Source organism: Temnothorax americanus, unplaced genomic scaffold (genome assembly GCF_048541705.1).
Source record: "Temnothorax americanus isolate GAGA-0224 unplaced genomic scaffold, ASM4854170v1 Scaffold75, whole genome shotgun sequence".
Lineage (NCBI taxonomy): Eukaryota > Metazoa > Arthropoda > Insecta > Hymenoptera > Formicidae > Temnothorax > Temnothorax americanus.
This window is the reverse complement of record NW_027509798.1, coordinates 284,982-311,325: the sequence shown is the minus strand read 5'-3', so window position 1 is coordinate 311,325 and position 26,344 is coordinate 284,982. Positions and strand designations below refer to the sequence as shown.

The following is a 26,344-nucleotide window of genomic DNA, read 5'->3' as shown; positions in this document are numbered from 1 at the left end:
AAATATGGAGTTTATTCTTTTTAGGTGTTACTTTCATTTGAGGGTTCATATTTATAGGGTTTATACCGTCATTTTTAAAAATTAACCATTAATTGAAGGTTATAACCACCACTTGAAGGTTAACCAGCATCCAAAATCACACCTATAACTTTAAGGGTTTTTCTTTGGTGTTTTTTTAACGGTTAACACCAAAAGTTTGAGTGTATTTTTCCATAAAAGTAAGCGAACACTATCAACGAATTGTTGTTTATTATCATATTATTAATTTTCAACATTTTCTTACAATATCTATCAATTCTCCTCTTAAAACACTTGTGATTGTTTCCGACGTTTAAATGTTTGCTATTAAAATCAAAGAGATAAAGGAGATAAAGACAGCGATAAATATTGAATGCTTACCACAGAGTTCGAGGGAGACAACTTGCTGTATCAGACTGGTACTTTTTTATCCGGCTTTGAAACGAGCTCTACATGCACATCCTTCACCCTCATGGAACTGTCGAATCATCCAGAATATCAGGAGCTAGCCAGGAAGGACATTAATAGTGCGATCGAGAAACACGGCTGGACATACGAGGCGTTCCAGGAAATGAAATATCTCAACCAAACTATACTCGAAAGTCTGAGGCTGCATCCACCCGTGTCTACCCTCGACAGATACACTCGTCAGAATTACAAGGTCCATTTTGAAATCCAATTGTAATACTTTTAGAAAGATCTCTGACCTCATTACGGTGTATTTAACTCGATTTAAAATATTTCAAAATTCTCGAACTTGAACAGGAAGTACAAAAGAAATTAAAAATCACAAATTTTTCTATAAGATTTGTTTAATAAAGAATAAAAGAAGATAACTTTTGATTAATATATGATAATTTGCACACGTTTGGAATGATTGAATATTAATATATTTAATGGTAAATTATCTATTATTTATTAAAACAGCTTTGTTTATAACAAAATTTACGCTGTCTGCAAAATGTATTTTACATAGTTTTTATTTTATATATTTAAAAATATATATAAAATTCCAGATTCCTAATACAGATATCACCATCGAGAAAGGCACGCCAATATATATCTCCTTATATGGGCTTGGTGTAGATCCTAGATTCTGGGATGAACCGGAAGTATACAACCCCGACAGATTCGCCGAAGGCAACGCCATTCCTGATGCCTACATGACGTTTGGGATTGGTCGTAGGAATTGCGTAGGTAAGCGATAGTAAGAGCAATAATAATATAGATAGATAGATAATGTTCTAGAAATATATATTGCTCCTAAGAATTAAAAAATTAAAAAAAGGACGTAAAAAAAGAAAAAAGTGACAGCAAAATGGATATCAAAAAAATATGCCATCAAGATCTTATCAACGTTAGATATCGAAATTAAATTCTACTTTCTGATGAGAGATTATGACTTGCCATTTCTGTTATTCATAAAGTTAACTTAAGATAAATAACTTTTTACTTAAAAACAAAAGCATATTAAAAAGAAAAGACCTGAAAAGATAAGAAAAAAGTAATAACAAAATAAATATAAAGAAAAACAACTTACTAGATTCTTATCAAAATAGAGAAAAAGATATTGAAATAAAATTTTTCTTCCTGATCAGAGATCTTACGATAAATAACTTTGTATACGTAAAAACCCAATTATATAATTAATAAGCTATCCAATACATCGTTATCTAACAAATGAGAGGATTATCACGAGAAAAGTAATAAAAAAGTAGGGTATACACACATATACATATTCTCGATTATATAATTGCGTAATCGACCATTACTATGCAATCATCTTAAATTATCCTTCTAAAAAAGAAAGAGATTTTTTTTATCTGGGATTTTTTAAAGAAGATTTTTTAAAGAGAAGATTCGATTAACTTCCAATTTGATAAGACACTACTGTGGAACTTATTATTTCTTAATGATTGATCACTGTAATTTATATATTTATATATATAAATCTCCTGATTAACTGACATCAACGCCCAGCCCAAACCCCTAAACCGAAACATGAAATTCGGGGAGTATATTCCTTCCGTGACGTAAGCACTCACTACGAAGGGATTTTTAGAAATTCGATCTCTTAGAGGCGAAAAGGGGTAAAATGTGTTTTCACTAATTCCTCAATATCATCTCTTAGGCCCGATGAGATATCAACTTGGTTTTTTTATTTAAAGTAGTTACATATACTGCAGCGAAGCATATCGGGTATCAAGCTAGTCTCATATAAATTGTTTGCAGGAATGAAACTGGGTCAATTGCACGCAAAAGTCGTTCTAGCTTTGTTGCTGAGAGATTACGAGATTTGGCAGACCAAAGAGCACACGAGCTTTCTAGACCCACGTTCGACCTTCACGGCTGCGGGAAATGGAATTAATCTGCACTTCAAGAAGATATCCCACATAGCATAATATATATTTCTTGTGAATCTTTTTTGAAATATTTTAATTATATATTTTAACAATATTTCGTAAATATCTCTAAAACATTTTAAAATATTCTAGAAAAATATTTTACAAAAATATGTTTTAAATGTTACGCAAATATTATAAGAAATATTTTTATTAGACTAGTATGAAATATTTCATGAAAGATTTAAAAATATTTTAAATATATGTATATAAAAATATTGTTAAAAATGTATGAAAAATCTTTTACAAAATATTTCTGCTATATATGGCAAATATTTTATAAAATTTTTTTAATCAATTACGATATCTTTTATAAAATAATTTAGAAATGTTTCAAAAATTCTCTATTAAACATTTCTAGCAATACATCAAAAATTTTTCTTAAAATTTCACAACAAATACTTTGGAAATCTTTGAGTAATATTTGTGCGTTTTGAACAAGTAAAATAAATTAAACATTTTATACTTATTTGCCGTTTTTATATTCACTAGACATCACAGACGCGCGCTTTGCGCACGCTGAAATCTTCGAGAAATATTTGTGCATTTTGAACAAATAAATTAAAAATATTATACTTATTAGCCGTTTTTATTTTTTATATTCACTAGACATCATAGACGCGCGCTTTGCGCGCGCTATTTAGCTTTTTACTAATGTTTGGATTCATGTATATACATAACTCGAAAAAAAAAACAGTGGTACAATTATACCTCAAAAAAATCTAAGTAACAAGTGGTAGACGTAATCTTTGTATTTCGAAAAATCTTGAAAAAACCTAAGCAGTAGTATCTTTACCTCGAAAAAACCGAAGTAACAAGTGGTAGACGTAATCTTTGTATGTATCTCAAAAAATCTCGAAAAAACCTAAGCAGTAGTATCTTTACCTCGAAAAAACCGAAGTAACAAGTGGTAGACGTAATCTTTGTATCTCGAAAAATCTCGAAAAAAACTAAACAGTAGTATTTTTATTTCCAAATATGTTGTTACCTTGAAAAAAAAAAACAGTGGTAGACGTGGTAGTATTATACCTCAAAAAAATCTAAGTAACAAGTGGTAGACGTAATCTTTGTATCTTGAAAAATCTCGAAAAAACCTAAACAGTAGTATTTTTATTTCCAAAAAATTATTACTTAAGTGATACACATCACAAAATTACGTTACCTTATCAAAAATGAGTCGCGCTTCAAGTGATCTATTATTTTATTACAATTACAAAAAAAAATGATATCTCTTTTTAAATTACAGCGCCAATTACAGAAAACATACACTGAGAAAAAAAATATGTCAATCCCAAGAAATATTTAGTCCGATACGTTTAGCTAAACATTTTAGTTAGTTAACTAAACATTAGTTGAATTAATTAATTCTTGATTAAAGAAACGAAATAAATTGTTAAAACAATTAATATTTACTTAACTAACTAAAATGTTTAGTTGAACGTATCGAACTAAATATTTCTTAGAATTAACAATTTTTTTTCTCAGTGTATTTTTCGAGATACAAAGATTACCTCTACCACTTGTTACTTAGGTTTTTTTGAGGTACAATATTACCACTGCTTTTCTTCGATTAGAATAAAAGATTGAATCATGAAGAATTACACAGAGGTAACAGTACAAAATACAAATATTTTATTAAAATATTTAAACCCAACAAGGAAATACAAGGTATTTAAATACAAAGTTTATATATGTATTTTAAAAGATTTAATCGCATCGCAAAGAATTACAGAGGTAACAGTACAAAAAATAAAAATATTTTATTAAAATACATAAATTTTTCTTGTCAAAAAACTTGGCGCTGCTAGAGAGAGAAAGAGAGAGAGACCTTTTATCCTATAATTAATCATAAGCCGCATTATTCGAAAGAGAAAGAAACCTTTTACAAATGTAAATATTACTCATTCTATACTTATTCTATACTTGAGGTAATTTTGAGGTCTAGCTAGCAGCGCCAAGTTTTTTGACAAGAAAAATTTATGTATTTTAATAAAATATTTTTATTTTTTGTACTGTTACCTCTGTAATTCTTTGCGATGCGATTAAATCTTTTAAAATACATATATAAACTTTGTATTTAAATACCTTGTATTTCCTTGTTGGGTTTAAATATTTTAATAAAATATTTGTATTTTGTACTGTTACCTCTGTGTAATTCTTCATGATTCAATCTTTTATTCTAATCGAAGAAAAGTAGTGGTAATATTGTACCTTAAAAAAACCTAAGTAACAAGTGGTAGAGGTAATCTTTATATCTCGAAAAATACACTGAGAAAAAAAATTGTTAATTCCAAGAAATATTTAGTTCGATACGTTCAACTAAACATTTTAGTTAGTTAAGTAAATATTAATTGTTTCACCAATTTATTTCGTTTCTTTAATCAAGAATTAATTAATTCAACTAATGTTTAGTTAACTAACTAAAATGTTTAGCTAAACGTATCGGACTAAATATTTCTTGGGATTGACACATTTTCTTTCTCAGTGTATGTTCTCTGTAATTGGCGCTGTAATTTAAAAAGAGATATCATTTCTTTTTTGTAATTGTAATAAAATAATAGATCACTTGAAGCGCGACTCATTTTTAATAAGGTAACGTAATTTTGTGATGTGCATCACTTGAGTAATAATTTTTTGGAAATAAAAATACTACTGTTTAGGTTTTTTCGAGATTTTTCAAGATACAAAGATTACGTCTACCACTTGTTACTTAGATTTTTTTGAAGTATAATATCACGTCTACCACTGTTTTTTTTTTCAAGGTAACAACATATTTGGAAATAGAAATACTACTGTTTAGTTTTTTTCGAGATTTTTTGAGATACAAAGATTACGTCTACCACTTGTTACTTCGGTTTTTTCGAGGTAAAGATACTACTGCTTAGGTTTTTTCGAGATTTTTTGAGATACATACAAAGATTACGTCTACCACTTGTTACTTCGGTTTTTTCGAGGTAAAGATACTACTGCTTAGGTTTTTTCAAGATTTTTCGAAATACAAAGATTACGTCTACCACTTGTTACTTAGATTTTTTTGAGGTATAATAGTACCACTGTTTTTTTTTTGAGGTAAGAACATATACAGTACTATGCGTGTACTTGGCGCCTTTCTTTACCTTTTTTTTTAAAAAAGGTAATTTTGTACAGATATCACGCCTTTTTGTAATATTACGCATTGTATAAACAGTATGTACAGGATGTTATTTCGAGGTATAATACTACCACTTTGTTTTTTTCGAGGTAACAACATAATACATATACTACTATGCGTGTACTTGGCGCATTTTTTTACCTTTTTTTGAAAAAGGTAATTTTGTACGGATATCACGCCTTTTTGTAGTATTACGCATTGTATAAACAGTATGTACAGGGTGTTATTTCGAGGTATAATACTACCACTTTGTTTTTTTCGAGGTAACAACATAATACATATGTACTACTATGCGTGTACTTGGCGCCTTTTTTTACCTTTTTTATGAAAAAGGTAATTTTGTACAGATATCACGCCTTTTTGTAGTGTTACGCATCTTAATCTTAACAGAAAAAAATTACACTTTATAAAGAAATGTGTCTGAAGTTGTAAATATATATATATACACATTGCCGGACATTGCTTTTATGTAAAATATGCATGTATATTACGTTGCTTGTATAAATTATTTCTTACCAACTTTTTCCAAAAATAATATATAAAGACCTTTAGCACCTGTAGGCCATCGTTTATTTTCTATAATTTTTCCATCATCAAATTCAATCCAAAATGTCCTTTTTCTACACATACTTGTATAATGACCATCTTCAATAGATGTACCCTGATGAAATATAGTATTCATTACTTTATACTGCTGTTTAGCTATCGATATCTTAGTTGTTGATATGCCAGTTAAATTAAATGTCTGTGGTATTTTCACTAATTTATTATCCTGTGACGAGAACAAAATTAAATGAATGATAACTATTTCTTTCGTCAACGTTAATTCATTTCTAAAAACTAGATTTCCTGCACAAAATTGGCATGTTTTTCCATATAACGGACCCCAATTTAAAAATGTATCCTTCAATAAATTATTAAGATTATAACTTTTCTTCTTCAAATTATTAATAGAAATTGGAACAACTATGTTATAAGTAATATTATCTTTTGTCGTATAACCACATCTCCCAAAATTAAGTTACCATCTAATTCTCTTTCATCAACAGCTACGTCTAAAAATAAAATAATGTATCAATATGATATTATGGCTACGGTCAACGTGACACTACAAATGCTTCGAAGCATTCCTCTTCTTTTTTCTTTCAATGAAGAAAGAAGGAGAAGAAGAACGCTCCAGAGCATTTGTATCACGTTGACCGTAGCCTATATATCAAGATATATATAATATCAACAACCTGTTCACCGTTCTCTGGATAGAATTGTAACACTGCTCTTGCGCTTCTTGACAGACATGCATACAACGTTGATAAGAAACGATATAAACGTTTTGTAGGAATGTGCAAAGTTTTGCTTGCATAGCACAACCACAAGCGCAGAAATACTGACAGCCCCATCAAACGTACCAGCTTTAAATAGCAATCCTTGACCTAAAAAATAAAATAATGTATTAATATGATATTATGGCTACGGTCAACGTGACACTACAAATGCTTCGAAGCATTCCTCTTCTCTTTTCTTTCAATGAAGAAAGAAGGAGAAGAAGAACGCTCCAGAGCATTTGTATCACGTTGACCGTAGCCTATACATCAAGATATATATATATATATATATATATATATATATATATATCTTTCAGCAACGTGCACAACTTTATTTGAGGTTATAATTGGGTACAACATTCATCGCACGATACTTTTATAATTGCAAATCAGAAACGTACCTCGAGTTCAGCTCTTCTGCGATCAACGAAGTCGGGATCGAACGTGTCAGTCGTCACTTTCTGCCAAGCGTAGAGAACCTTCTTTTCCGGCAACGATAGTAACACGATGGGTGCGTTCAGCCGATACTCCGCTAGCCTAGCAATCGTGAGCACTGTGAGCAGTCGCTCGTTTCCTCTCCTTTTAATCCATTGGGTCAAAGGAGAGGAAACGAGCGAAAACGAGCGACTGCTCACGATTGCTAGGCTAGCGGAGTATCGGCTGAACGCACCCAATGTAGGGATACGAAATCTTTAGATAAGCACGAAGCAATTCAATTCAGTATATCGCCGGCACGATTACGGTGTTACTGCCGTTTCGCGTACGCGCATATGCGCGCGTTGTCGCACCTTACCTCGCGACGTGTAATAAAGAGTCACACGATCGGTCTCGCTCCGCGCGTACTACCGTGTCTCTCGATCGATCGAGATAGGTTAACTGATCAGATGATGAACTGACTGACAGGATAGCGCTCTAAACAAACGCACTGTCTGCACTGCACTGCACTGCGACACTAACGCCGCTAGCCGCCAGTGTCGAAAAAGTGAAAGTGACGTTCTCTGTTTGTTACATGTATGTTATAAAAAAAGCGGTCGACGTAGACGACGACGACGACGTATCTTAATAAAAAATTTTCACATTTGGACTTTGCGTCGCAATATCTCCGCTCGTAGGGCACGTTGCAGAATATTATAAGAGAACCCCCCCCCTAATTAGACCCCAAGCTATCGATCAAGCCTACTTAGAACTTGATCCGTTCACTCGTTATCGAGATCTCAACATCTCGGGTACTTGCAACCCATCGCGTCGCGTAAAAGAGTCACGGTCGGTCTCGCTCCGCGTGTACTTGGCGCGAGACACTACCGTGTCTCTTGATACGTACTTATACAAATCTTCATTCTTAAATAGCAAAAAGTTGAATGCACGATTTTCTAGTTATAATCCTCGCTAATGCGATATGTATAAGTAGGTGTTTTGTTTTAGTGTTACTTTTAACTTTGTAACATAAGAATAATTCCGTAAACAGCGTACGGGATAGTACCCGCCAAAGTCCCGGATTGGTGAGGGCCATTTAGGAAACAGCTTTAAGGCTCCTGGATGGTCAGCCAAAAACTTTGCGTTCACGGTGGCGACGTACCGTCACGGCAGAAATCAGAACTCTCTCCAATGGAGAATTTTGTCCTTTGTGACATGTGACATGTTGACAACCTATATTTTGTTGTGCGTGTTATTTCTTTATTATTTGCTCTCTGCTTGTGCTCTAACGTTTAACGTATTCGTGAAAGTCGTAAAATTGGCCGAAAAGTAAGATCTGCATGCGGAAGGAACGTTTTCACTTTTTTTTTATCTGTTTTTCCCGTATGTTTAGGCTTCGTTTTATGGCTGTTTGTTTATTGTCGAGGAAAAAGGGTAGTTTTTGGCCAATTTCGGAAGTGTTCTGAAACGATCTATATAGTGATGTTTTATTAAAATGTCTTTTTTTTATTTGAAAATGGCATGCACAACAAAATTGGGTGTTTTCCTCGCCTCGATAGTAAGAATCCAATATGGCCGCGGTGACCATCCAGGAGCCTTAAGTCATCGATGCAGTATGATACGTCAGATGACTTAAAGCTGTTTCCTGATTGGCTCTCATCACCAGAACAGGCGCACACGTAAGCAATCCCGCAGATAAAATATATTGTTACGCTCGTCGAGTAAGCTCGCCGCCGTAACACTATCGCGCACTCCACACTCGCGCACGTATTTTGCGAAACTCGCAAAAAAAAGAGAACTCAAAAGAACTTAAGAAATGCGTTTATTCCAAGCTCGTAAAACAGAACGCGTGCGGATTCCAAAAATCCGCCAGACAGAAAATCAATAAATAAATCAACAAACTCCCGTTGTCAAGGAGCGCGCTTCACAGCTTTCCGCAACTTCTCTACTCAGTGTCCAGCACGGGCGTAACATTGTCCCCCTCTTCTTAAGTTGTCGTCCCGACAACTAGAGGAAAGTTACAAGCAGTTTCTTTCTCTTAGATTTCCGGGAACTTGAAACGCTTCCTGCTCTACCTCGAGCTAAGCTGCGAGTTAACGAGCTTCGTTTCTTCCCTCAATCCAAAAACGCTTCTTTCCACGTGTGAACCTCTTCAACGTCGGCTTTCTTTCTGCTACCAGCGCTGTCCTCTTGAGAGTCTTCAGACTGAAGGGGGAAGCTTTCGTGGACCCTGCGTCTCGCAAGACTCCCCAGTCCCCGCCTTGGCATTTGCCCTAAGTCCCACGGAAAAACCACGATCAAAAACCGTGGGCAAGGCGGTCTTCTTTCAGCTAATGTCTTCGCCTGATGTTGTTTGGCACCATCTTCTCAGAGAAGTAGCTGAAAGTAACAACAACAAAAAAATATCTTTTTCTTAAAAACCTAAAAACTAATTAAATGAATTGAATTTTTTCGGGCTCCGCGTTCCGGATGAAAATCGTGATTTGAAAGGAATTACTTCTCATAAAAAGTAGCTAATCTATCTAAATGAACGACTTTGTTCTTATGCCGTTTAGACCTACGAATGCAATAAACTACATCATTTATTCTTTTAACGACTTCAAAAGGACCTTCCCAATTACTTTGTAACTTAGGAGTTATTCCTATTTTTCTTCGAGGACTAAATAACCAGACTTTTTGCCCAGGCTCATAGCATAATTGTCTATCCTTCCGATCATAAAGCGCCTTGGCTTTTTGAGACTTAATTTCCATACGTTGACATACAATGTTATGATTGAGATCTATTTTTCCTTTCAAGTGACGGAAATATTTTCTTTCCGAAGGAATAGTCTCAGAACCAGAAGGATGTCCGCAAAGTAGATCCAAGGGTAATCTTAACTCCCGACCTAAATGCAATTCAGAAGGAGTGAAACCAGTAGTTTCATGTTTAGAAGACCTATACGCCAACAACCCTAATGGAATCCAACGATGCCAATCTCGTTGATTTTCAGCAATGAACTTTGCCAGATAATTTAACAACGTCTGATGTTGACGTTCCACCTGACCATTGGATTGAGGATGAAATGGAGTAGTTCTTGTTTTTTTAATTCCCAATAACTGAGTTAGTTCCAAGAATAATCGAGATTCAAAATTTCTTCCTTGGTCAGTATGTAATTCCGAAGGAATGCCGTATCTAGAAACCACTTGACTCAAGTAAACTTCCGCAATCGTTTTAGCCCTAATATTTCTAAGCGGAAAAGCTTGCACCCATTTCGTGAAACAGTCCGTAACCACCAACAGATATTTATTTCCCGAAGAAGAAGTTGGAAGGGAACCAAGAACATCCATTTGAATTTTTTCGAAAGGCGCCCTGACATTGTAAATTTGCATAGAAGACTTTCCTTTATCAGATGGCTCTCTCTTTGAAACGCAAACTTTACAAGTCCTACACCAATGTTCGACATCCTGCTTACAGAAAGCCCAATAAAAATGTTTCCGGATCTTCTCTATAAGGTCTTATTGACACCAAAATGGCCACCTGTGGAAGAATCATGAGTTTCTTCTAAAATTCGCGAAATCATTCCTCGAGGAACTATAGTTTGACAAACAACGGAACATAAATTTGGAGACTCCCATTTCCTACACAAAATCCCGTCTTTAATCACCAGGGAATCCCATTGGAGCCAATAGTCCTTAGCAGTCGAATCTCTCTGAGCTATTTCTTGACGAAGAGGTCGCCTATTCTCCTCTTTTCCACGATAAACTCCTACAATTGAAGGGTCCTCCAATTGCATTCTTTTCCAGTCCGTAGATTCAATTTCTTTGAAGATTATTCTTTTAACATGTCCCCTTACAATACTTTCTCCCCCCATCTCCACTTTATCACAATATCTGCAATTTTCTTCCGCACATGGACGCCTAGACAATGCGTTAGCGTTTGCATGCATCTTTCCTGCCCGGTGCTTGACTACGAAATTAAATTGTTGTAGGCGTTCCATCCAACGTGCTAACTGCCCTTCTAGATTTTTAAAAGACATCAACCAGCGTAACAAAATATGATCCGTTTTAACCGAGAATTCACGTCCATATAAATAGTAATGGAAGGTCTTCAAAGCCTCCACCAAAGCTAACAGCTCCCGACGAGTTACGCAATGGTTTCTTTCAGACTTGCTCAAAACCCGACTATAATAAGCTAATTGTAAGACCCTCTCCCTACCATCCTGAATCTGAGAAAGTACCGCGCCCAAGCCGTGATTTGAAGCGTCAGTATCAAGAATAAATTCCCCTTTTTCTATTGGGAAAGCTAAAATAGGAAGAGAAATTAAGTTTTGTTTAAGCTTCTCAAAAGCTTCCTGACAACGTCCATCCCACACAAATTTTCTAAGATTCTCAGTTAAAGAAAATAATGGCTTAGCAATAAGAGAAAATCCCTTCACAAATTTCCTATAATAAGAGCAGAGTCCCAAGAAGCTTCGCACTTGCTTCTTATTTTGAGGAATAGGCCACTCTTGAACGGTCTTAATTTTCTTCGAATCAGTGGAGATTTCTCTTTCTGAAACGACATGGCCTAAGTATTTCACTTCTCTCCCGAAGAAAGTACATTTTTTTGGATTAAGTTTTAAATTTGCACCCCGTAAACGAAGAAATACTTCCCTTAAATTTTCCAGTATTCCCTCGAAAGTTTTACTATAGATAATAACATCATCCAAATAAACCATACAGATCTTATTCAATATCTCACGAAGAACCTGCTCCATCAATCGCTCAAAAGTAGCAGGAGCATTACATAATTCAAATGGCATTATAGTAAACTGCCATAAGCCATTTCCTATAGAGAAGGCCGTTTTCTCCCTATCCTGAGGACGAAGCTTCACCTGCCAATAGCCGCTTTTTAAATCTAAGGTGGTGAACCAGGAATTTCCGGATAAACGATCAAAAAGATCATCTATCCTGGAAATAGGATAAGAATCTTTTTCTGTAATGGCATTAAGCTTCCTGAAATCGATACAGAATCTAATCGTTCCATCTTTCTTTTTTACTAAAACAGCTGGAGAAACCCAGGCGCTATGAGATTCTTCGATGACACCACGTTGTTTTATTTCGTTTAAAATCTTTTCCACATCTTCTTGCATATGCAGTGGAATTCGCCTAGGAGCCTGTTTAATCGGAGAAGAATTTTTCACTCTAATAGCATGCTCAACAACGGAGCAATTTCCTGCAACCACATCTTCCGAAAAGACATCTTGAAACTCGATCACCAATTCAGCAAACTGCTCCTTTTGAGAAGGGTTGAGAGTTTCGGAATTTTTCTCAAAGAATTTCTTAAGAAAAAAAGGAATCCCCCTATCAAAACTGCAAATTCAGGAACAGAAAAAGTTTTCTAGACTCTCTGACACCGTTTCCTCAAAAACCGAAGAGAAAACGCTTCCTACCCTATTTTTGAAAAAAAGTCCGCTCCTAGAATACACTCGTCTTTTATGGCCGCTATGATTACCGGAAAATTCAAAGAAAATTTTCCTATTTCGATTCAAACCACCACTCTATGTTTTACAGGAACCGTTTCTCCCGTTGGATAGGTCAAGAAATATCTCTCTACAGGAGTGGGTGATTTCAAAGAACCTAACAAATCTTCCCTAAGTACCGACACATCGGAGCCCGTATCTATTCTAAAGACGCAAGTCCGGCCATTAACTCGGCCGCGAAAACAAAAATCACTTAACCCGCTACTTATCCTACTTAATTTCGCAGGGCCTTTGCACCCCTGAGCCGAACATGCCCCGCTGAGCTCGGCTATTCCGAGTTTCCCTTCTCTTCGGTAGTTAGAGAAGGGCACTCCGACCGAAAGTGCTCTTTGGCACCGCACTGCCAGCACTCTTTTTCCTCACGCCCGAATTTCGTCCTGAAACCCGAATTCTTCTTAAAATTTGCAGAACTCTTTTCATCTTTCTCATTTCCCGCCGATTTAATTTCGTTCCTAGCTCTGCCTTTTCCGAGATCTCTACTTTCAAATTTCCGCGAAAAACTATTCGCTTGGATAACTTTTATTGCCACGGCCCTCTCTATGGCGGCTCTCAAGGAAGTTAATCCCTCTAACTGAAGAGTTCGTTTTACGAAACCGTCAGAAAGCGCCGCAACGAACTGGGCGCACGCAATCATCTTATTCCGCACCTCGGCCGAGCATTCCGAATAGGCTAAACGCGCTAAACGTTAGATCTTCTCCGGGTTTTTGTCTCCGATTAGTGAACTGGGTGTAAAACGTTTGAGACATATGCGCTTCGCCAAAACGCAACTCTAACCTAGCCTCTAATTCAGAATAGCGAAGGCTCTCGAATTCGGTTACCCCATCCAATACGGCACGCGCTTTCCCTCTTAAGGAGGTTCGATGGCTTCATCGGGGGGAGTAGTGGGACGCGGGGGGTTCTAAGGAAAACTTGGCAACAGCGCACGTTTGAAGTAGTAGGAGTGGGTTGGCATTGCTCGTCGCGTGTATAGTGCGTGCTGCTGCGTCTGTCAAACGGTAACCTTAAAAATGACTGATAATCAGTATAAATGGAAAGGAAAGTTTGTGACTGAAAAAAAATATAAATGTATGAAAATTAGGTCTGAAAATGGCAAAAAGAGGAAAAAAGAACCTGAATCCTCACACATTGTTGAAGGACATCGAATAATTGACATTGACCACGTAGCGAAGAATATGTACTGCTCATTTTGTAAAGAACGTTTGCATCTTGAGGATATTACGAAGGAAATAGTAAAAGGAGCAGCATCAATTTTTGAAGTACAATACAAAAATTGTCTAAAAAAGAATACTGTTAAAAGTGGAAAAGAGTATACAAATCCATCAACAGGAAGACCCCTTTTTACGATAAACACTAAAACTGCATTAGGTAAATAAATATGTATTATATATATTGTGTGTATATATATATATATATATATATATATATATATATATATATTTTACTATATATATATAGTAAAAAAATATAAAAATTATAAATACATAAAAAATAGAAAAAGCTTTTTTTTTAAATATATTGAAACAATTATTTATATATGTGTGTGTATATATATATATATATATATATATATATATATATATATATTATTTCTCACTGTTTATAATACTCTTTTTAGGAGTTTTACATGCTGGAGCAGGTTCAACTCAGCTAAACAAGATTTTTAACTGCATGGATTTGCCTAATATAAATGACCAACTTTTCAAGAAACATGAAAGAATAATCGGACCAATTGTTGAATTTGTAGCTAAGGAAAGTTGTTCAGAAGCAGCAATAGCAGAACGCACGCTCACATTAGAAAATATTATAGAATTGAAAAAGTTATTGTAAGTTTAATGTATATGCTCATTGAAATTATAAGAAAGTAAAATGGGATTACAGTACAATCACATAATCATTAGCAAATGATTACTGTTTGAAAGTATTTAAGTTCACATTCTTTTACAAATTAAATTCTATTAAAATTTTAATTGTGTATTAGGTTATTGCTTTACCTTGCATTTAATGATTACAGAAGTGAACTCAACACTAAATTCACTAATAGCGAATTCGGTTGGACACACCAGTGCGCACTCAGTGCACATTAAAGCTGTTGTTTAATCTCTAATATTTGAAGTAAAATGCAAATATTTCGATAAAATGCCTAATACATATTTTAGCAAATAGTACAATAAAGAATATTGAGGATTTCGTGACTTAATCCATTTATAGTAAACATACACTTTACGTGGATTTGTGTACGATGGCGTTAATGTGCACTGACAATGAGTGCGCACTGGTGTATCCAATCAAATTCGCTATAAATATTGTTCTGATTTATGTTAATAACTTTATGATCATAGACAACGTAATTGGTAAAAAATTTTAGTATCTATTTTTATAAGAGTAATTTTATATAGTAAAGTAAAGCGTTCATCGTGTTTAATCTAATCAATTGCAAATTATATATAATTTATACATCTTTAAAATGATTTATAAATAAATAAGTTACAATTAAGTTATCGATAATCAAATAATTAACTATTTTTAAAATTATTTTTATGCGATTAATTGAATAGTGCTTAACTTCTATACTTGTATAAATTATTAATAAACTGAATATTAAATAGAAAAAGCCTATAAATATTTGTGTAATCAATAATTTTTATATATTACATATTTTTTACTTCTACATATTTTATAGCCTATGTACTTCTGTAATTATCTATACAAGAATGAATAAATTTATTACTTTTAAAATTCGAACATTGCACATATTTTTTATCGTTTTTTTGTTTTTTTTTGTATTGCAATTATATATTTTATTACAGACCTGAAAAACTGCAAGACGGTTTTTTAATTTTGAACATAGAACCATCGGAAAGTAATCCAGAAGGAAAAATTGTTAGAATTTTCGCCTCATATGACATGGGATGGAGTCAACGAAGCAACGGATATTCATATGATAGCTTAAATGGATACTGTGCAATTATAGGATTAAAAACAGGAAAAATTCTTGATTTTTGCTTTAGAAACAGAAAATGCAGAATTTGCAATTTAGGACTTGTTAATGGAAAAATAAAAGAACATGATTGTAGGTTGAATTGTTATAGTAGTTCGAAAGCTATGGAAGCTGATGGTGCAGTACAATTAGTTACAAATAGCAATATTCTGAAAACCGCTAATATTGAAGTTGGTGTTTTTATAGGAGATAATGATAGTTGCTGTATAGCTTCTATTCAAAATGCAATAAATTACGAAATAGTCAAGCAGTCTGATATGAATCACACTACAAAAAGTGTGGGTAATACTTTGCATGAAATCCATAACAGTAAAGTTTCAGATCCTGATCGTGAGTTATCTAATGATACTATAAAACACCTTCAGCGATGTTTCACATACGCAGTCAAACAGAATCAAGGTAATATATCGAAAGTTCAAGCTGCTTTAAAGAACATTCCATATCATATTTTTGGTTATCACGAAAATTGTAGCCAATGGTGTCAAGATAATGCTGATAAAGAAAATTATACTGGTATTAGAGTGAAAAATGCGACTCTTTTCGAGGTCTTGAAAAATACATTTACAAAACTGGCAGATAATGCAGAAAAATTTGCTGCAGCAACTAGCAGCCAAGCAAATGAAAGTCTGAATAATTCAATGTGTAGTAAGGCACCAAAAATTATGGCATTAAAATTGCTGAAAAAAATTATGGCACAGACTACCTGCGGCGTTCAATGGATGCGATTAATTTTCCCTGGAATAGTCAACTGAATAAATATGTTGAACGCTCAACCAAAATATCATTAAGAAAAAAAGAAAATGCAAGTAAGCCAGAGTTTAAAAAAAGACGATTAGAATTAAAATCTAAAAGGTCCCAGTTACGGCATAGAAAAGAGCAAATAGAAGGTGATACGTACAAAAGTAATATGGGATTGTTTAACGAAACATTAGGTATAGAAAATTGCATAAAGAAGGTGACTGGTGACAACTTTAATTACAATACGCATGATATTGCTGTAGTCTTCTTTGATTTAGAGACCGGAGGCTTCGACTTATCTTGTGAAATTTTACAAATATGTATGAAATGCGAAGAGCTACAATTCGATTCGTTTATTACTCCTACAAAAGCAATTGACAATCAAGCAACAAAAATTAATGGCTTGAGTAGAGTCAATAAACAATTATTCCATAATGGAGAAGAAGTTGTTACTTTCCCTCGGCGAATGGTATTTCTTATATATATATATATATATATATATATATATATATATATATAAGATATATATAAGATATATATATTATATATATATATATATATATAAATTATTGGAATATTTTAAAAATATAGAAAAGAAATGTATCCTGGTAGCTCATAATTGTTCATTTGATTCTATTCGTTTCATTTTAGCAATTAAAGAGTTGTCTCTCTTATATGAATATAAAAATTATATTCTAGGATTTTCTGATACGTTATCTCTGTTTCGAAAAAATATTCTAATAGAAAAAATGGTTATAAATTAACCACTCTAGCAACAGAACTTCTTTCATTGTCAAGTGATGATGCACATGATGCACGATTCGATGTTGAATTATTAGAAAAATTGTCTGTAACTTTTTTGGATATAGCTGAAATAATAGAGTCAAAAAAATCAATTGAAGAAGTTTTGATAAGGATAGAAAAAAATGCAAACACAAAGAAAATATTATCTTCGTTTAAGCCTATGAATAATGTTATAAGTGCTAGTATGCAAAAAAGATTAGCCGAATCTGGCATAAGTTATAATATACTTGTTAATAAATATCGTAGTAAAGGCAAAGATAAAACAATATGTTTGAGATCGCAAACGTAGCATCGCGACAAAGTAGCATCGCGTTCGGCTGCATGTCAGCACATGCACGCTTGCAATAAATTTCGTTCTCATATTTTATAAGGTGAAAGTGACTAATGTTCGCGTAAAATCGTCGCATGAAAATTGGCAAGGAAACATTCGGTATAGCATGGATCTTTCGAGATTAGCTTTCCAGAAACTTTAACATTGTCATCAATAATAAAGTCAAACAACAACACCAGAACAAAGGAACGATCCATGCTATACACAAAGCACTCGAAAACAGGTGACGACCCCGTCGGGTCACCAAGTGAAATCGGTGACGTCGGCTCCATGACGCGGGCCTCCGACGGCCAATCACCCTCCCGAAATTCTGGGAAATCCGCAGGGAGAGAGTTTCGCCTCGGAGGTGTTAAAAGGACCGTCGCCGCGCCGCGGAAACGATTTCGCTTGCAGATCATAGAAAACCCGCTTTCGTACTCCGCTTTGCACACCGCTGTTCCGCGTTTCGAACGTTTTCGCCGCATCGCTAACCGTAGCTTCTGTGCGCGCTCCACGGCTTCCTTTGAAAAAGGGGAAGAACTGTATAGACCTGTACATATTAGACATTATTAAATATATTCGTTTATTTTGCAATTCGATACTTGTGCCTTGTTTTTGTGGTCGTCTCGTTACCTCGCGCTATCTCGCGCAACCGCGTGCTCTCGAACATTTTTGGTCCTTCGAGCCGGATAATACCGGCAACCGCGACTTCGGGAGTGCATCCTCAACGAGTGACCGCCAAGATGAGCATGGATCAGAGCGCCTTGCTGAACAGCCAGTACGACATCCACGGCCGCATCTCCCGCGCCATGGACAACCTCCGAAAGCTGGGTGCAGACAAGCTCAACCTCGGCACGGTGAGCACTCGCATCCGCATTCTCGACGACCTGTGGGCCAAATTTGAGTCAAATCACGACCTCATTCGGGCATGCTACGGGCAACTCTACAGCGAGAGTGAGTACGCAAAAAATGACTTTGTCGACACCGTTGAAAACGCTTACGCGCATCAACGCGGTTTGCTTCTCGGGCTCGAAAGCAAACTCAAACCCGCGTCGCTTAGAGTGCCGGTTGGAACGGAGCAAAGCAGCGATCACGCTCCCAAAACGTCACTGCCGCGTATTCAGTTGCGGAATTTTTCGGGCGCGTATGAGGAGTGGCCGTCGTTTCGAGACCTCTTCAAGTCGGTCATCGGTGAGAATTCGTCGATTTCGAACGTTGAGCGGCTCCATTACCTCCGATCGTGTCTGCGAGGGCCCGCTGAAAAATTAGTGAGTTCATTAACGGTGACCGGGGACAATTACGACCGCGCGTGGGCTATTCTTAATAAACATTTTGAGAACAAGCGGGAGTTGATACGCTCCAACTTCGCCACGTTTACCGCCGTGGCGAAAATGAAAGGAGAAACCGCTGACGAGCTGAGCCGCATCCATAACGCCGTCACCACCGCAGTCAATGCGCAGGAGAGCATCGGGAGGCCCATAAAGTCCCACGGAATGGACCTCTTCAACCACCTGGTTATCGAGCTCTTCGATCAGCGTACGCGACTCGAGTGGGAATCATTTGTCTCGGACTCCGTCAAGCCGCCGGAGCACGAGAAGCTCACGGACTTCATGTCGAAGCGCAACCTCACGCTAAACGCCGCGAGACCGAAACCCGCCGCGAAAGCTTCCGATTCCACTCGGTCCGCGAAGACCCACGTCGCGAAACAAGGGTCGAAAGACAGCTCCGATCCGCAGTGCGCCCTGTGCAAGGGGAAACACTCGCTGATGACGTGCAGCGATTTCAAAGCCAAGTCCGCAACCGAGCGAAAGACGGTTGTAGAGTCCAGTCGGCTGTGTTTTAATTGCCTTGGCAATCACACCGTCGCGAAGTGCCAATCGTCGAAAAACTGCTTCACGTGTAAAGCTCGGCATCACACGATGCTTCACGAAGCCTACGTTCCCGCGTCGCCGTCTACCGAGGTCAGCGCGCTGTCCGCCGTGCGTTCTGCTGACGACCGCAAGGCGATCCTCCTCGCAACCGCGCGAGTGACCATCGCCGACCGCCATGGAGACCCTCACCCTGTGCGAGCCCTCATCGACCAAGGGTCTGAGGTCTCAATTGTCGCCGAATCTCTCGTGCAGCGCTTGCACCTGCAACGATCTCGCTCCGCCGTGTCGATTTTCGGAATCGGTGGGTCGAAATCCGGGTCAACCCGCGGGAAGGTGACGGTGAGCCTTACGTCCGTGACGACCGGAGCCACAATTACCGCCGTCGCGTTCGTGCTGCCCCGTCTTTCTCTCTACCAAGGCTCGGCGACGAAGAGCTCCGCCACGTGGCCCCATCTCAAAGGGCTGCCTCTAGCCGATGCGCAGTTTTCGGCTGGAGACCCGGTCGAGCTACTTCTCGGAGCAGAAGTGTGCTCCACCATCCTCGAAGAGGGCATTTGAAAGGGCGGACCGCACGCTCCGATCGCGCAGAAGACGGCCTTCGGGTGGATTCTCTCCGGTGGCTGCGGTGCCTCGCCCTCCACACGCGCGGCAGCTTCCAAGCGACAGCCGACCACGAGTTGGCCGATCTCGTGCGCCGCTTCTGGGAACAAGAAGCGGAGCCTTCCGCTCCCGCCGCCCTCACGCCTGACGAACAGAAGTGCGAGGACTTCTACGGGAAAACGCACTCTCGCACGGAGACGGGGAGGTACGTGGTCCGATTGCCGTTCTCCAAGGAGCCGACGAAGTTGTCGGAGACACGCCGGCCAGCTGAACGCCTGCTCACCGCAATGGAGCGGAAATGCGAGAGGGACCCCCGGTTCGGCGAGCTCTACCGCCAGTTCATGCGGGAATACGAGGAGCTGAAACACATGGAGTTAGCTTCCGGTTCTCCAGACTGCAAAATCATGCCCGAGTGCTACCTACCTCACCATGGTGTGCTCCGAGAATCGAGCACCTCCACCAAGCTCAGGGTGGTATTCAACGGGTCGCAGCTGACGACGTCCGGCGAGTCGCTGAACCAACACCTCCTCGTGGGCGTCAACCTGCTGCCCGCTCTAGCCGATGTCCTGATGCGCTGGCGGTGGCACCGCTACGCCTTCGTCACGGACATCGAAAAGATGTACCGGCAGATCCTCATCCACTCGGACGACAGGAAATACCAGAGCATACTCTGGCGTTGCACCCTCCGCGCTCTCGTGTGCGTGTTCTGGCTCCTGACGGTGACGTACGGTCTCGCGTGCGCGCCTTTCTTGGCCATCCGAACGCTGAAACAGCTGGCCCACGACGAACAATCGCGCTATCCGCAGGGAGCAATCACATTGCGCGAGGACACTTACGTGGACGACGTTGTCTCGGGCGCGAACACTTTGTCACTCGCGGTCGCGAAACAAACCGAGCTCCGCGGGTTGTGCACGGCGGGCGGGTTCCCGCTTCGAAAGTGGGCCGCGAACGACGAGGAAGTGCTGTCGGGAATTCCTCCCGAGCACCGACTTCGCCATGAGCCGCACTCGTGGGAAAGCGAAAGTTTTTCTACCCTCGGACTGTTGTGGCACCCGACCGAAGACACATTCGCGTTCGCGATTCATCCGCGCACTGTCACGTCGTTCACAAAAAGACGCGTTCTCTCGGAAACCACACGTCTCTACGATCCTCTGGGATGGCTGGCTCCCGTTGTGATTCGCGCGAAAATTTTGATTCAGTCCGCGTGATTACAGCGACTGAATTGGGACGATCCACTTCCCGCCGCCGACGCGGACTGCTGGAGGCTCTTCCTCGAGGAACTGCCTCTCCTATCGCAACTGCGCGTGAACCGCTGGCTTGGCAGCGGAGACGAGAGCGCGCTGGTTGAGCTGCACGGCTTTGCCGACGCGTCCGAGCGAGGATACGCCGCGGCCGTGTATCTCCGCATCACTCGAGGCGGCTCCGTGGCACTCCACTTGCTGGCCGCGAAAAACAAGGTGGCACCAGTCAAGCTGGTGACACTACCGCGCCTCGAACTCACGGCCGCCGCCTTGCTCACTTCTCTCGAGTGTGACACGCGATCAACGTTACGTTTGTTCGCAGCACCCATTTTTCTTTAGTCAGATTCGAAGGTGACACTGCACTGGATCCGGGGGCACGCCTCCCGCTGGAAGACTTACGTGGCGAACCGCGTGGCCCACATCCAGCAGAAGCTGCCGGATGCTCAATGGCAACATGTCCCCGGGCGGGACAACCCTGCGGACTGCGCCTCCAGAGGGATCACTCCAGGTGAACTGCTGGACCACCCCCTGTGGTGGACCGGACCCGCCTGGCTTCGCGAAGACCGATCTCTGTGGCCGAGCGAGGACCCTGCGATGCCCGACGCCGATCTGCCCGAACAGAGAGTCGCGGCACACGTCGCCACCGAGAAAATCGAGGAAGAACCCGAGATGCTTCTCAGATTTTAATCGCTGCACCGGCTTCTACGAGTCACAGCTTGGTGCTCCCGCTGGCGACGCACCGCTTCCCGCACCACCACACTCACGTTGCGATCGGACGAGATCGACGACGCACTGATTCTCTGGCTCCGTGTGGTGCAGGCACGGCACTTCGCCTCCGAGATCACGGCACTTTCTGCAAACCGCACTGTGTCACACCGAAGTTCATTGGCGAGCCTGAGTCCGTTCCTGGATGACAACGGAGTTCTGAGAGTCGGAGGCCGCCTCAAGCATGCCATGCTTTCAACCGATGAGCGACATCCGATGATCGCACCTCCGTCCTCGTGGCTCACTCGGCTGCTCATTGAGTCGTGCCACCGTCGAACTCTGCACGGAGAAGTGCAGCTCACCCTCGGCTTGCTCCGCCTCCGCTTCTGGATCCCTCGAGGCCGCTCAGTTGTCAAACAGCGGCTGCATCGCTGCATCACCTGCACCCGCTGGCGAGCCGCGGCACCGCAACCGCCGATGGGCAACCTCCCGAGGGGCCGAGTCACTCCAGCGCGCCCATTCCTCCGGACCGGCTTGGACTACGCCGGCCCGATCCTCATCCGCACGAGCAAAGGCCGCGGACACCGAGCGCACAAGGCGTTCATAGCCGTATTCGTGTGCCTCTGCACCAAGGCGGTGCATCTGGACGTCGTCTCGGACTACACGACGGAAGCCTTCCTCGCCGCCTTCCGTCGCTTCATCTCCCGTCGGGGCCTCTGCGAGGAACTGTATTCGGATTGCGGCACCAATTTCGTGGGAGCCGACCGAGTCCTGCGAGAGCTCTTCCGAGCATCATCTGCCGACGGCCGTCGCCTTGCCCACGTCGCTGCCACGGAAGGCGTCAAATGGCATTTTAACCCGCCGGCTGCACCACACTTCGGCGGATTGTGGGAGGCTGCCGTCAAGTCGATGAAGTTCCATCTCCGTTGGGTCATTGGGGAGACCACGCTCACCTTTGAGGAAATGAGCACCCTCCTCACTCAGGTCGAAGCCTGCCTGAATTCCAGGCCGCTACAGGCTTTGTCCGACGATCCGGACGACATATCCGCCCTCACGCCAGGGCACTTCCTGATCGGCGCTCCTCTTCTGGCCGTGCCCGAACCCGCCTTGTATGACGTCGCCGGGAGCTCACTCGCACGGTGGCAACACCTCCAAAAGATGCGCGATCACTTTTGGTCACGGTGGTCGCACGAGTACATCAACGGGATGACATCTCGCTCGAAATGGACCAAACCCGAGGACGCACCTGCCGTCGGCTCTCTGTGCTTGGTACGCGCCGAAAGCACACCACCGAGTCGATGGCCACTGGCCCGCATCATTCGAGTGCACCCCGGCGACGATGGCATTGTTCGCGTGGCGACAATCCGCACCTCAACGTCAGAGCTCGTGCGACCACTGTGCAAACTCGTGCTTCTCCCCGGGACTGAGGACCAGCCGCCGCCGACGGATGCGTGAGCTCGCCGACACTCGCTGTCACTTTATTGTTTTATCGGCCTTCAGCCTGCAATTCTTCACATTTACGTCACGTATTCGTCCGTTTCGGCCCTCTGCCCAAGTTAAATCACGCAAGCGCTTATTTCTGTTTTCCGACTCGACTCGACGATTTGTGCAACACACGAAATTACTTTCGCGCATCACTTCACTTCACTTCGCGTTTTGCACATTACCGAATTCGCGTTACGCACATATCGCGACTGTTTATGTGTCTCGCTCGGGATCGACGCGCGTTGTGACACTGCGCAGGCGCACCACGCCGCCGGTGCTCGCCTGCACCACGTGCCAGAATCGCGTGCGAGCAAATGGACCGCATATCGATTTTCAACCGCGACGTCGGGCGCCTCATCGGGCGAGCCATCGACCATACCGGCCTGTTTCGTCAGGCATGACGAGGCGGGCGGGATGTTTGAGATCGCAAACGTAGCATCGCAACAAAGTAGCATCGCGTTCGGCTGCATGTCAGCACATGCACGCTTGCAATAAATTTCGTTCTCATATTTTATAAGGTGAAAGTGACTAATGTTCGCGTAAAATCGTCGCATGAAAATTGGCAAGGAAACATTCGGTATAGCATGGATCTTTCGAGATTAGCTTTCCAGAAACTTTAACATTGTCATCAATAATAAAGTCAAACAACAACACCAGAACAAAGGAACGATCCATGCTATACACAAAGCACTCGAAAACAGGTGACGACCCCGTCGGGTCACCAAGTGAAATCGGTGACGTCGGCTCCATGACGCGGGCCTCCGACGGCCAATCACCCTCCCGAAATTCTGGGAAATCCGCAGGGAGAGAGTTTCGCCTCGGAGGTGTTAAAAGGACCGTCGCCGCGCCGCGGAAACGATTTCGCTTGCAGATCATAGAAAACCCGCTTTCGTACTCCGCTTTGCACACCGCTGTTCCGCGTTTCGAACGTTTTCGCCGCATCGCTAACCGTAGCTTCTGTGCGCGCTCCACGGCTTCCTTTGAAAAAGGGGAAGAACTGTATAGACCTGTACATATTAGACATTATTAAATATATTCGTTTATTTTGCAATTCGATACTTGTGCCTTGTTTTTGTGGTCGTCTCGTTACCTCGCGCTATCTCGCGCAACCGCGTGCTCTCGAACACAATACATTTTTTAAGAAATGAGATTAATGGAAAACCTCAACTTATCAAATCTAATAAGATTTTAAACAATATTTTAGAATACTTAAATTTTTTCTCTTTTGCAAGTGATTCTGATGTGATTTTGATGTGATTTTGCATGTGATTCTGATAAAAATTAAATTTTATCTATTTATAAGTTATAATTAATTAAAAGTTATAATTAATATATAAGTTATTATGATACGAAAAATGTTACCAAAGATGTTGCAGAACAAGTATTACTTAACTTTTTATGATTCAATCTGTGATAAATAAAACAAAAAATGTCATATAAGAAAGTAGTATTTATTTTGATACATAGGTTATACTGCGATAAACATAACCAAAAATGTTTCATACACGATGATGTCAAAATGACGGCAAAATGATTTTTTTTGTCATTTCATCATTATTTTACTATCATTTTACCATCATTTTACCATCGTCAAATGCCTCGCCGTATCAAGAGACACGGCAGTGTCTCGCGCCAAGTACACGCGGAGCGAGACCGACCGTGACTCTTTTACTCCCATCGCATTCTTCTCTGAATTATTTTTATTTATTGTTGTCCTTATTTATTTAAAATTTCGAGGTCTAACAGCGCCAAGTTTTTTTACAAGAAAAATTTAGGTATTTTAATAAAATATTTTTATTTTGTACTGTTACCTCTGTAATTATTTGTGATTAAATATTTTATTCTATTGAAAAATACATATATAAACTTTATATTTAAATACAAATTGTATTCCCTCGTTGGATTAAATATTTTAATAAAATATTTGTATTTTGTACTGTTATCTCTGTAATTCTTTGTGACCATTAAAAAATACACATGTAAACTTTGTATTTAAATATCTTGTATTCCTTTGTTAAATTTAAATAAAATTTTTTAATCTTATAAAATTGTTATCATACATTCTTTTCTAATTGACACAATGTAAAGATTTTTCAAAGTAGTGCAACAATTATTTTTTGAGGCAATATACAAGTTCTCTCTGTAATTGGCGCTCTAATTTAAAGAGATATTATTTCTTTTTTGTAATTGTAATAGATCACTTGAAGCGCGACTTTTCTTTGTGATAAGGTAATGTTTGAAATCAACGTGTAAAGAGAGAGAGATTGTGTTGGTGCAGCCATCTATGGCGTTCATCTTGCGGTAGGTTGGAGCGCTCGAATGTGTGTGTGCGCGCCAAAACAGGGCCCGACCGTTCAAGAGCGGCCGAGCGTGGGCTTCCCGCGCGCTTGCGTGAGCAAGTTAGGAGGGGCGTGCAGCCCGGGCGAGCGAGCAGCGAGCAGCGAACATTGAGCATTCGTCTCGCAGATCTCGTGCGTGAAACATCGTGCGTTATACATAAGTTCGAGTCGCATAATTGCGTCATCTTTTCGCAGTTAAGTCGTAAAGTTTTTGAGATCGGCCTATTCGTGTGCGATAAATAAGATAATTGTGAAACACATACGGATCGGAAAAGGACAACAACGATCGTCACTGAGAGGAAGCCAGCGAGATACATCCTGGCGAACCTATGTGAACCTGGCACCCGACTTTCGAAAAATTAATTTTTTTTACGGAAAACGTTAGCATTTTGTTTGTAGTTGTTTGTAGTAACAAAAATTTCGTTTGTAGTTCAATACATTAAAA

The 26,344-nt window shown here is 40.1% G+C and overlaps 2 protein-coding genes and 1 pseudogene across 5 annotated transcripts in view; 2 read left to right on the top strand and 1 right to left on the bottom strand.

The window, feature by feature from the left end:
* LOC143906732 (cytochrome P450 6k1-like) overlaps positions 1-2,999 on the top strand; it is a 37,415-nt pseudogene extending 34,416 nt beyond the window's left edge. Inside the window, exons 8-10 of the transcript XR_013259630.1 lie at positions 405-679; positions 1,035-1,215; positions 2,251-2,999. The product of XR_013259630.1 is annotated as a cytochrome P450 6k1-like (transcript). The remainder of the gene's footprint in view (positions 1-404; positions 680-1,034; positions 1,216-2,250) is intronic.
* A 2,583-nt stretch (positions 3,000-5,582) lies between these two features.
* Positions 5,583-26,344, bottom strand: part of LOC143906735 (uncharacterized) — a 109,866-nt gene continuing 89,104 nt past the window's right edge. For 2 of the 3 annotated variants that reach the window (XM_077422978.1, XM_077422977.1), the window contains exons 5-6: positions 6,810-7,001; positions 5,583-6,626 (exon numbers count right to left, since the gene is read on the bottom strand). In XM_077422978.1, coding sequence (XP_077279104.1) covers positions 6,814-7,001 — 188 coding nt within the window. In that variant the 3' untranslated portion in view covers positions 5,583-6,626; positions 6,810-6,813. The remainder of the gene's footprint in view (positions 6,627-6,809; positions 7,002-26,344) is intronic. The other variant, XR_013259632.1, reaches the window with a different exon arrangement.
* On the top strand, positions 7,296-17,054 carry LOC143906731 (uncharacterized). Its single transcript, XM_077422974.1, has 3 exons — positions 7,296-14,173; positions 14,424-14,631; positions 15,616-17,054. The coding sequence occupies exons 1-3, from the start codon at positions 13,816-13,818 to the stop codon at positions 16,556-16,558; spliced, it is 1,509 nt and encodes a 502-aa protein (XP_077279100.1). The 5' UTR covers positions 7,296-13,815; the 3' UTR covers positions 16,559-17,054.